Raw genomic sequence first — 13,429 nt, 5'->3', positions numbered from 1 at the left:
TAGGTGTGGAGCAAGATTTAAATTGATGAAAGGAGCATTAGACTGTTCAGATCACTTATTCCGCTTTATAAAGTGTATTTAAAGTGCTGCTGTTTCTTGGTAAATGGAGAAGTTTGAACTATAGACTTTGCTCACTATAAGCTGTGAGTTTTTTCTCATTCCATTTTTTTTTAATTTTATTTTTATATTCCCCATACAATTGCAACCTCCTTATTTTGACCCCAATTTCTCCCCACCCCCGCCCTCCACCCCTCATAGAGTGTCTGTGGTTCATAGTTGTTTGTTGATTATGATTTTCACTTTCTTATAGATATTCAATTTCCTGGTCCCTTATTTAAGTTTTCTAGATTCCTGCTATGAGTGAGACCATCCGGTATTTTTCTTTTTCTTTCTGGCTTATTTCGCTGAGCATGATCCCTTCCAGCGCCATCCATGTTGCTGCAAATTGCATGTGTTTATCTTTTTTGAATGCTGAGTAATATTCCATGGCGTATATGTACCACATCTTCTTGATCCAGTCATCTATTTTTGGGCATTTGGGTTGATTCCAAAGCTTAGCTATTGTAAACAGTGCTGCTATAAACATAGGGGTGCAGGTGCTCTTTGGAATTGATGTTTCTGTGTCATTTGGGTAAATACCTAGGAGTGGAATTGCTGGATCATATGGAAGCTCTATGTTTAGAAGGTCAAGAAATCTCCACACAGCTCTCCATAGTGGTTGGACCAGTTTGCTCCCACCAACAGTGCAGGGGAGTTCCTTTTTCTCCACAACCTCGCCAACATTTGTTGTTGTTAGTTTTTTTAATATGTACCATTCTCACTGGTGTAAGATGGTATCTCATGGTAGTTTTGATTTGCATTTCCCTGATTACGAGTGATGGCGAACATTTTTTCATATGCCTGTTGGTCATTTGTATTTCCTCTTCAAAGAAGTTTCTTTTTGGCTCTTCTGCCCATTTTTTGACAGGATTATTTTCTTTGTTGTTGTTGAGTCTCATCAGCTCTTTGTAGATTTTTGTGATCAGTCCTTTATCATTAGTGTTGTGTGCAAAAATGTTCTCCCAGTTGGTGGGGTTTCTCTTAGTTTTTGTTATTGTCTCTTTTGCTGTGCAGAAGCTCTTTAATTTGATGTAGTCCCAGCTGTTGATCTTTGCCTTCACTATCACTGGTTTGGGTGATGTGTCTGTAAAGATGTTTTTGATGTGCATATCCCGTAGTGTTTCACGTGTATTTCCTTCTATGTATTTTATGGTTTCAGGTCTTATGTCAAGTTCTTTAATAATTTTACTCAGTATAGACTTATCAATTGGTAGCGATTTCTGCTGACTTTGAAGACATTGTTTTACTTTGTATTGGTCAAGATAGGCTAGGCTATTTGTAGTAAAGAACAAATGCCCTAACCCTAAGTGATTTACCATAAGAAAGGTATATACATTGCTCAGGACACAATTGAATATGAGTTGGGTGACATTCTTTCAGCATATAGTGATGCCAAGTGAAACATGATGGACTTCAAAGTTGCTACCACTGTAAAAGGATGCAGTGGTTTGAAAGGCCAGGCTTGGATATAGCTCATATCACTTTTACCCATATCCTGCTGGCCAATACTCAATCATATCACTTCCATGCTAGTCTGAAAATCTAGTCTTCCTATGTGCCCAGAAGAAATAATTTGGCAGACACATCACTGTCTTTGCCCTGTATTTTAGCCTAGCAATCCTACTTGGGGAAATTTACACATGTGCACAAGGAGAAATGTGCAAGATTGATACAGTATTATTTGTGATAGTGATACAGTTTTAAAAGTAGGTGATGATTGGTCATAAGATGGAATGCATTAGGATATTTTAAATAATGGTTTTTATGTTACTATATATGTATCCATAAACAGTATGTAGCACTTTTGCATGATCTAAAGTTTTATATAAGTGATATCATTTTGTACGTCATTTTACCAAATTGCTTTTTTGCCTTTAAATATGATGTTCATGAGATTTTTCCAAATTGATACATGTAGTTCTAGTTCATCATGAAAGTGATAAAAATACCAAATTTTGCATAGCAGTTCCTACTAAGGGAGGGAAATGAAGAATGGAATGTGAGAAGGGTTCAAGAGGATTCCTGTTTATATGTAATGCGACCTAATGTTTTATTTCTTTGCACATATTGTATAATATTAGGGTTTGATAAAATTGGATACACCAATATTTATTATATTAACCTGTAGTTTTCTAAATGTTTTGAAATATTTAATAAAAACATATAAAATTTAAGACCTGAAAAATAATTTTCAAACTATCTTAGATATAAACAACTAAGGTAAATATTTTACTTTTTTTTTTTTTTAAAGATTTATTTATTTATGCATGCAAGAGCTGGGGTACAGGCCCGAGATGCAGGGGGTGAGAGGATTCACCAAACACAGAATGGGGCACAGAGCAGGCAGACTGACTGAAACACACTGCTGAGGGGAGCAGCAGGTGAGACAGAAGTCTGCCTCGCCATGTGGGTTGCTCCCTGGCCAGCCGGGGATCAAACTTGTGCTGCAGAGGCTGTGGAGGCTGCGGATTACTTCATAGAATTGTGCTTAACCCCTTGTGCCACCAGGGAGACCCCTTCACTTTGTAATTTGAATAGGTATTTTTTTAAGTCATTTTTCTTTTAAAAAGTAGTCATCCCCATGTATATAAATGTAGTTTCTCCTTCTATTTGCTATTGCTAATATAGAGTACTTAAGTTCTTGCATTGCTACTAAAATTATCTAATAGAATTGAACTTAACACTAATTTTCTAATGATAACTAATTGTGTAATAGGACTTGTTCACAGTATAAACATTTTCTAACCTTTAAATTTTTTTTTTTAAAGATTTTATTTATTTATACAAGCACTGGGCACAGTCAGAAGTGTGGGAGGGTGAGAGAATTCACCAGAGCCAGAGCAGGGAACAGAACAGGCAGACTGATGAAGTACACTGCTGAGGGGAGCAGCAGGCGTAGCAGGAGAGGTCTGAGCACCATATGGGACCCTCGCCAGCAGCTGGGGAGCAAACTGGCGCTGCAGAGGCTGCGGGCAGCCTTGCAGCCCAGGACTCAACTGCTGCGCCACTGGGGAGGCCCTAACCTTTAAAATTTTTAATAAGTTTTATGTTATTTCATACTGACAGCTTACTCATAAGTCATAAAACATGTTTATTAATTTTCTAAGCTAACTTTACTATAGCTTTTTTTTTTTTTTGAACTTTTCATCTTTTTAGAACTGTTGAACAAGTGAATTTGCCAGGTGTTACACAAAAATAGTGATGAGAGTTAAGTAATAAGTTTGAGACCCTGGTTTTAGTTAGGCACTGTCCTGACAAATAGCTTCGGTAAGTCACTTAACATCTAATTACTGCAGCAAAGTAAGGTGATGTTCAGGACAAATTGGATGATTTGTGAGTTCTTTAATATTTGTTGATGCTAAAATAAACAGATCAAAATCAAACAAAAAGTATTTGTTGATGTTGTCAAAAATCTTGACGAAATCGTGATCATAACAGGAAAGTTTTATTTTTTTTAAAGTTTTTTTTTTTTATTTATGCATACAAGAACAGGAGTACAGGCTAGAAGTACAGTGAGTGAGAGGACCCACCAGAGACAGAGTGGGCAGCACAACAGGCGGATTCACTGAAATACACTGCTGAGGGGATCAGTGGGTGAGAAAGAAGAGGTCGCTGTGCCATGTGGGTTAGCTCCCTTGCTGGGGTTCAAACTCATGCCACAGTGGCTGGTGATAGTTTTATAACACTGAGGCTTTAACTGCTGGGCCACCAGGGACTGCAAAATAGTTCTGTTGGAATCTTTGGGGAACTGTGTATAATAGAAATATATTGTTTTTGGGAATTTATAGTACAGAATGAGTGCTCTGCATAAGAAGAAAATCCATATTTTTTCTTACAGACAAGCAATCATCTCCTCGGACCAAAACCATTCCCACTGGACAGATTATTAGCAATATTATATAGTATTGTGGACAGTAGAGTTGCTCCAACAGCAAATATCTTTTCCCAGGTAAGCTTAATAATAGTTACCTTTCATCTTTATGAAATTCTTCAATTACATAGTTGATAGAGTGAGTCAGCATATGGCACTATTTTAACTATGTAGTAAATGGGTTTTTGGTAAGTAATGGGAAATTTCCAAATATAGATTCTTTGAGAGTCTCACTGAATTTACATGTTTGCAGGTATAACTTGATGAGAAAAACATCATCCAGTAAGATATTTTTAATTGTTATAATTATTTTGTTGATGAAATGAGTAGTTTTATGATTGAATTGATAAATTATAATACAAAAGTATAATTTAATGAATACAATTTTAAGAACATAATCTGTAATGTCCATATATATGTGTGTATATGTGTATAAATATAAAATATCCATGCACACAGGCATACTCTACAGATAAACAGTATGCATATTTTAAAAAAAAAAACTATTTGCTTTCAAAATGCTTAAGTTCTGAAAAATTTCACTAGATGGCAGTGGTAGCATAAAAATAGGAATAGGACATTTTAAATGAAGATTTTTTAAGTTGGTGTTTTCAGCAAAACCTACTTCATAAAAATATAGTCAGAGTCGATGTCTTAAATGGTCCAGAAGAATAGTACTTAGCTCATGGCATGAAGACATAGAAGAAACAAGCAAATGATGTAACTTGTTTTTATTTCATAACAGTATCATCTCAGATATTGCAATGAATATTTTATGTATGCTTTTAGGTTGATACATAAATAATACATTTTAATTCACTGCAAATAAACTTGGTCTCTGAATGGACATTAGGCTTTGTAATTTGGGAGTGTTGGTAACATTAAAAATTACTACACTTTCAGTATTCTCAACATTGGAAGTTAGATAATTTTTATATAAATCAACATTTGTAAAACATTGTATTTACATTTGTTTTTGAAGAAAGGTCTAGTTATTATTGAGCTGTGTAAATAACTAGCTAAGATAGTAGATATATTGATGAACCTGTTGCTAGTCTAATTCAATTTATACATGTAGTCTGGGGATTTTCCCTCATTAAAAAAAGTACTTTGTCTGAAAATGACTTTTGATCATACCTTACATTTTATTGATAATTTTAACTATATAGTACATGAGTTTTTTTTTCTGGTTTTGCTGTTGCAATACTAGGTGTTATGGTCTTTATTATAAGGAATTGAGCCTCAGAGAGGTAAATGATGTTCCCAGTGTGATACAACACGTAAATCTTTGTGAATTAAAGCCTAAGGAAGTAAGGGTGGCAGTGCTCCTACTAAATAGAGCAGAAAGGTGTGTGCCTCACGTGTGATTGTACTTCTCAGGTGACCAAAATTACCTTAGTGGTAACACAATGATGTATAGTAAATTTTTTTCTTTCAGGTTGCTTATGTTTTATTCTAGGAGAATAAAACATGTACATAAAAATAAAGTTGTGAGGCTGTGAATGAATGTTAGTGTTCCTGAGACGTTAGTAAAAGAGTGATCATTTGTGGGTTGGGTAGGATGAGAGAAAAGAGACTATAGAAAAGGTAAAACAATGGAACTGGACGTGAGAATGAATAAAGTTTTTTCTTGAAATATTTCTAGTTTACATAAATGAAACATTTATTGTACAAAAATGAGAAAATGTGTAAATAATAAGGGAAAATAATAAATAACATCTCTGACATCTTATGTCCAGTGGATATAGAGTTCAGTTAGATTAGAAATTTAAGAAGGTTGGATGACCAAAGATATAGAACTAGGAGAATGCAAGACAGATGTACTATCACACTGATTTAGTTGAAAGTGGACTGGGCTATATCATAGAGGTGTAGTTGTCTGGTAGTAGTAATATTGTTGCTGCCACACATCACGCTTTGCTCTTGGTACCTTGCATATGGTATCTCACACCAGCAGAGCATTTTGCATTTCATAAAGTCTTGTTACATATTTTCTTAGTCTACAAAGAGAAGGAACCGGACCTCAGAATGTCTGAGAGGTCCGCTCACGAGCTCACAAGTGACTGGTAGCATCCAGACTTTCTCGAAGATTGTACTGGCATCAGGTCTAGAAACAAGAGGTTGCTGATTTAGAGATTTACTAGCTAGCCTGAGGCTTTTATTATAGATGAACAGCGTCACCAGTCTTTCAACAGAGATCTAGCTAAGAAACAAATTCTCCCAAAATGTATTTTTATCTTTTAATAAAGTTAAATTATTTTCAACCATAGCCATGATTAAATTCTTTTCAACTTTAACACTTGTGAAGTTCTTTTCAACCTAACCAGCCCAAAACAATCTTTTTATTCTTTATATCTTCTCATTGGCAGTAATCAAAGTGATAAATTTTGTATGTTTAAAACATTGCCTTCAAAAGTTGTTTATTTGTATGATGATAGAAATCATTTAGGACCTGATCTCAGTAATTCACATTTGGGATACAAAAGTGATGCAGGGCCTCCCCGGTGGCGCAGCGGTTGAGCGCTGGGTTGTGAAGCTGCCCACAGCCTCTGCAGTGCTGGTTTGATCCCTGGCTGCTCCCCGGCCACCAGAGAAGGGTCCCACATGGCGCGCAGACCTCTCCTGCCGCCCACTGCTCCCCTCAGCAGTGTGCATAGTCCTTCTGCCTACTCTGCTCCCCGCTCTGGCTCTGGTGAATTCTCTCACCCTCCCGCGCTCCTGACTGTACCCGGTGCTTGTATAAATAAATAATTAATTTAAAAAATAAGTAAATGGGGGGGTGGGGGGCGGGAGGGGAGGGATTGGGATCAGAAAGGGGGGGTTACAACTGTATGGGGAATATAAAAATAAAATTTATTATTAAAAAAAAAGGCTACTGCACAGTAAAAAAAAAAATAAAAAATAAGTAAATCTTTTTAAAAAAAAACAAAAGTGATACATGTAACTAATCCTAGTAAGTTGACTTTTCTTTGGTCAATGGAAGTATTCAAGAAAATCAAACTATGTATATGCTGTCTTTAAGTATAAAATATGACAGAAATTGCATCCAAAAAATGCATGTGTTTTTCCTAAATGCCTTATTTTCTTTTCTTCTTGTTGACTCCCTTAGGAATAGCAATTTGTATTTAACTCACATTTAATTTTTTTAAGTGCCAAACAAAAATAGGACATTTGTATTGAAAATATTTATTTCATATGACACTAGATGGCAGGATTGTTGCATTCTAGCTTTACATGAGCCAGGAAAACAGCTTCTGCTTGTGAATACTGTCTTTGATTTTTTTTAGAGGAAGGTGTTTGTTAATTTGGCTTATTAGTTATTTAAATAAAAATAAAATTGACTGAAGATATTTAATGTTGTGCGCATGCATTTGTATACTTCTGTAAATATATAAATTAAATTGGTAAGAAATTATGTCTATGAGTATTTTCCTCTTAGAAGTCAATTGCTTTTTAGTGGTTGTAATGTCTGTATGAGATGATAATGTATTGTTTTTCTATTCATTTAGTCTACATGCAGCTGTTTAAAGGATTTATTTTTACAGTGTTATTTCTCTAGCTTGATTTACTAGCTACATAATTATTTATAATTTTTCACAAATAATAAATTGATCAGATGTAGTATATACATTCAAGTTCTCTTTAAGCAAAAATTTATTTCCATTGCAGTTTGCTTAAATCTATTTAAATCTATCCTGAAATAAAGTTTTAAAAATAGTGACTTAAGGAATAATTAGTTATTAAAATTCCAATTGAGAGTAAGTTATTTTATTGTTACAAGAAACAATACACTCTGAATTAATACCAGTTAGCAGCTTATAGTAGAGTTAATGGTGTATATGTGCATTACTGAAAGAAACATACATGCTGATGGAAATAATATTTACATACTTAAAGTGAGAACTAATAGATACTTGAAGGGAAAAATAGAAATAGGAATTTTTATTTTAGTAGTTTCTAATATTTGATAACATAAGTATTTAAATGTTATCTTCCAAGGAAAATAAGAAACTTTGTTGAAAATTTTCTTCTAATGTGCCTTAGTTTTGTGGACATATGATTGATACCTGTTGTGATAACTAAGTTTTGTTAATAACCAATTTAATTATTTGTTGGTATCAAACAATCTCAGTAAAGACTTGAAACTTGTTAAATTATGGACAAGTAAGTATTGTATGTGGCCTATTATAAAATAGGTGACTTTTCTTAAAAAGTTACAAGGCTCTATTTCAAATACTTTATGGTTAAAAATTATGTCATTGAATCACTCTTATGCAGTATTTCAAGCTCATTTTTAATCAAAAGCACTTTAACCAAATAAATTGATTTTATAGGTTTTACTTACAAAGCCTCTATCTTAAAAATATTTGTATATTACAGAATAATAAGGTCTGATTTGTATTTCTCAAAAAAATTGCACTTATTGTTTACTAATCACATCAGAAACCATAGTTGATGAAACACTGTCCAGTGCATATATCAATAAGAATTTGAACCTTATAGATATAAAGCATGAATTCTAAAATTTATAAGATTTTCATGTAAAGTGATTTGTGTATGAGAATTATCTTTATAGATACTAAAATTGAACAAAGGGGAACAGTTTTCCTGAAAGTAAATTCCTTTGATACTATAGAATATTAAAAAATGTGAAAAGCAGTTCCTTTGCAATTTCTCTGTGCTTCATTTGGTTTATGACAGCATTCCAGTGTCTGTAATATCCAACTAGAATCCTTGATGCTATTAAGGTAAATTATGTAAATCACAGAAAATGTCTTGAATGCTAACATTTTCTAATAATCTTACTATGATTTTTCCTTAAACACAACTGAAATTGTAAGGCATTCCTTTCCAAAGATGGTAAAAGAGCCTTACTTAATGCCTACTTCATTGATGAATAGGTCAGCAGGGGTGCTGTTTGACCAAGGCAGCCCAGACCCTTCTTTAGCAGCTAAGAGCCTCACCGCCAGAATGCTCAGACTCCACTGGTGCAGTAAATTAGATTCTCAAATCTCCTACTCCCCCTGGTGTGGTTGTATTACTATTCTGCCACCAGACCACTGTGCAGTAGGTGCCTGTTTCAGGAGATTTTTAAAAAACTCTTTGGGATGCTTCATATCTGAAAGGAGTAAAGTTAATGATTTTTTTTGCCTGCATTGTTGTTTTAAGGAATACTAGTATTAATCATTATGAAAGAGAATATAAAGCACAGCTTATTTTACTTTATTGCCAAGGAGTGGGTTGTTTTTCTTGTTTTCTTTTGTAAAAGAACAGTGTTTACTCCTGCTCTTCTCTTCCTTAAATCAAATGTTAAATTTCTTCAGTGTAACTACCTTGCTTTTGTGAATATATCAGCCCAGCAGTAGGTATTTTTACTGAACTGTAGAAAAATGGAACCATTGCTTAAGGGTGACTTATAAAATACTGCCTCTAGGATAAAAAAAAAAAAAATAGCATAAATTATGCCTTCAACTTTGGAATAAAAAAATGCATTGGTTCTTTATTCTTGTAGGCAATATGTTATAACTATCTTTCGCAAAGCATAGTATTACTTCTAATAAATATGTCAAATGTATATCTTTTATTTACATTATTTTTGGAATTGTGTTCAACAAACCCCAGTAAATTTTGACTTGGCAGATTTTTTTGCTTAAAGCATACAAAAAAGGTTTGTATGCATACGTACTTGATTTATACTATTACTATCCAACTGGAATTCTTAATGCTATTAAGGTAAATTATGTAAACACAGAAAATATCTTGAAAGATAACATTTTCTAATAATCTTATTATTAATGCTTTGCTTTAATAGACAAATGCATGCCACAGATAGAGCTTTTTATCTAGATTAGTGAGAGGGTGTTTTATTAACAGGTTAGGATAAGTTATTTGGAGAAATCTACATTTTGGAATTGTGTGTTACATTTAAAAATACTTTTATAAAAAGATGACTATAAAAAGATGTTGCTTAAGTGGGTTTCCAATAAGAAAGTGTCTTGATTCCTTGTCAACTTATAACTAATTGTAGTTGTCTGAGGAAACTGGCCCCACTTATCTATACCTTTACATCTTTCAGTAGCTGGTATGGCAGGAAAGTTCTTGTTCTTTCTCTTAGATGAGAGATTAGGTCCCCAGTTCCAAGTCACCTATAGAACAGTTGCTTCTTCACTTTGGCCACTATGAATGGTGATAGAGAATTCTTGAAGTATGCCCTTGTAAGAAAGGAAACTACTAGGTTTACCAGAATTGTCTTATCTATGTCTCTGACTGAAGATGCTGTGTGTACACTGATAACCTTTGAATTCCATTATTTCTAACCACTGTCCTCTAATTCTGGACCCAAATTGTCAGCAGAGCAGTCATGTGCCATATCACACACCCACAACCAAACTATTCCCTAAACCTTTTCCTGTGTCTTTTCTGACTTGCCTAGATTTCAAGTTGGCCATTGATTTATCCTTTACTAAACACATACTTTCTTGCAGACACAATGTAAGGTGCTTTTTAGTTTAGTTAAATGACGAAAATATCTGTGGACCCCTTGCCTCCAGTCCAGTTAGTTGCTAAACACAATCATTCTATTTTTCCTGCTAAATAAGAATGTTTAGAGGTTATCCTTTTCATCCCAACTGCCATTACCTTAATAACTTCATTGTTTTTTAGATTATTGCACCATCTTTCTGATTGGTCTTTCTGTCATCAGACATTTTCAAATTTTTCTTCCATACTGTCATCAGAATAAATCTTAAAAATAAATTTGGTCTTAATTTTTCTGCTTACACTCTTTAAATAAGTTATATTATCTATGGAACTATTAAATCTGCCAAGCATTTTTTAAGGTCCTTCACAAACTAGCCCTGTTTTCTGCCATGCCGTTGATTTATCCTATTTACAGTTCCTTAAGCTGTTTTCTCTCTGAAAACACACCAAATTTTGTGTTTTATTGTTGCATGTACTGCTACCCCACCACTGCTGAGCTCTTTCATGTTTTGTGGTCCACGCCTAAATGCCATTTCTTAAGTAAACCTCTTTCCCTTCTCTTGGACATTCATTTATTTATAATCAGATAATTATGTTTATATATCACTAGCAAAGCATTCATATTGTCATTCCAGTTTATTATACATTTGTCTCAAATTTTTGTGGACATAGACCTGTCTCTTCATGTTTGTGTCTCACACAGTTCCTTGAGCATGGGATTCACTCATGAATAAATGACCTCCCATTCTCCTAAGCATGCTGTTACAGTATTTTTGGATACTAAAGGTTTGCAGTCATTTGTGTGGTAAAAAGTTCCAGAGATTAGAGGCACTATCTTTAGTTGCTCTCTATATAAACATACATGCCACTTTTTGTTTATCTGAGAATATTGGAAAACTTAACAATCCACTCCCCACCTTTTTTTTTTTTAATAAAAATTTCTGTTGATTTAACGTTGACAGTTTTGACAGTATTTGCCTGCCTCTTTCATTGCTATACTCATCATGTCTACCACGTGTGTGTAAAAATACCAGTTAAGCTCTTTTGGTATATGCCTTATGCTCGTGAGCTATCCCATCACCTGAACTCAGATCAAATGTGGTGCTTGTTGGGGTATGCACTCACATATTACATACTAAATTATTTTATTTAAATAATTTAAAGTTTTAGGTTGTTGTGCTATTCCTGGACAAGCAGTGTAAGTTATTTTACAAATCAGTTGATGTACATACTAACCCATGAAATTTTAAAAATAATGGGCATGTTAAAAATTAATTACAGTTGTAAATTGATTTCCTTTCTTTGGCAGAAAGAACAGAGTTTATTAGCCCAGGAACAGGTTCACACTGTTTTAACATCAAGCACTTCCAGCTGAAGCTTGTTAGTGACTGCCTCTCAGATTAAGAAAAAAAAAATCTCTGTGGTACATGAACTCCTTTTGTTAAGACATAAATAATCAGCTCATCCCCTACATGGAAGAGAACAAAGAACATAATAGTACACAGAGCAAAGATTAAGCAAATATTGAGTGACCCCATTTAAGATGTAAATTTTAAAATATTCTACATGTAAGAGGTTTTTTTTTTTCCTTTGTAGATGCTTCAGTCATGACACAGGAGCTAAACAGGGGGCTATATATGTGTGTGTATATATACACACACATACACACACACTTTGGTATTTTAATAAAATAAAATCTTTTAATTAGTGTCTCTATGAAAGCTAGGGAAATACTCTTCCTTTTGATAGCATGACGCTTCAGATTTTTAGGAATTTGTTTATTTTTAAGTCAAGAACTAAAACCCGGAATTTTTATTTGGAGGAAAAACATCAATGGAAACATTTGACTAAAGCTTAAAGATGAATTAACTGACTTATACTACAGCATTTTTTTTAAACTTTATTGTATTTCCTAGCACAAAATTAAAATCTTGACTTTGAAAAAGAAAATCTCCCTAGGCTGCTTTTTATTCATTTGAGTTTCATTCATTTGAATTTGGGTGTGACAGAACAGACAAGAAAAGCAGCTGTGGAAACCAGTTTATGCTCCCTAAAATCTGAAAATTATTGGCAAAATAAAATGTCTTTATGGGTAATAGAAATCAAGAAGGAGAGTAATAATTTCCTTACAAAAATTTAAATTTACTTAGATAATTAAAATGACATTTCTTGGAAATGATGCCAATGTTCCAGGAATGACATTTTTACCTTTGCTTAAAAAAAAAATTATAAATGTTTATACTAACTTTAAATTTATCCAAATATTGTATGTTTTATATGATTCATAATCATGAATTTTTTGTAAATTATTTTCAATACACAAATATATAAGAAATTTTCTCAGCTATAAAAATAGATGAAATCCTGCCATTTGCAACATGAATGAAGCTAGAGGATGTGCACTTAGAGAAATAAGTCAGACAGAAAAAGACAAATACTGTATGACTTTACTCATATGTGGTATATAGAGAAAACAAACAGATGAATTAAATAAAACAAAAATAAACTTTTCAGACTGTAAAACCATCGGTGGTTTTATTAGGTAAGTCGGGTAAAAGGAGTCAGTTGTATAGTAAAAGACAGAATTGGATTTTCAGTGGTGAACTTAGTGTAGTATATACATATTGATTTTTTAAATAAAGATTTATTTATTTATGCATACAAGAACTGAGGTACAGGCCAGAGGTGTTGGGGGGTGAGAGGATTCACGAGAGATAGAGTGGGGAACAGAACAGGCAGATTGACTGAAATACACTGCTGAAGGGAGCAGCGGGAGGACAGGAGAGGTCTGCTGCGCCATGTGGGTTTCTCGCTGGCTAGGGATTGAACTTGTGCTGTAGTGGCTGTGGGTAGCTTCATAGGGTGCATCTTAACCCCTTGTGCCACCAGGAGCTCTATACATGTTGATTTTTAATGAAACACACCTGAAGTTTCTTTAATATTATAATGTTACCTGAATATTTTTTTTTTTGCTTTGGG

General features: G+C 33.8%; 1 protein-coding gene across 1 annotated transcript in view; it reads left to right on the top strand.

Annotated features, from left to right (window-relative positions):
• The window catches only part of ORC5 (origin recognition complex subunit 5), a gene marked incomplete at both ends in the record, with an annotated part of 55,880 nt that overhangs the window by 30,935 nt on the left and 11,516 nt on the right, over positions 1-13,429 (top strand). The window contains one exon of the mRNA XM_084230519.1: positions 3,938-4,048. Within this exon, the coding sequence (XP_084086645.1) occupies positions 3,938-4,048 (111 nt within the window). The remainder of the gene's footprint in view (positions 1-3,937; positions 4,049-13,429) is intronic.

Source organism: Talpa europaea (assembly GCF_964194135.1).
Source record: "Talpa europaea genome assembly, chromosome: 3".
NCBI classification, from domain to species: Eukaryota; Metazoa; Chordata; class Mammalia; order Eulipotyphla; family Talpidae; genus Talpa; species Talpa europaea.
The sequence above is the reverse complement of the archived record's forward strand: the minus strand, read 5'-3'. Positions and strand labels throughout refer to the sequence as shown.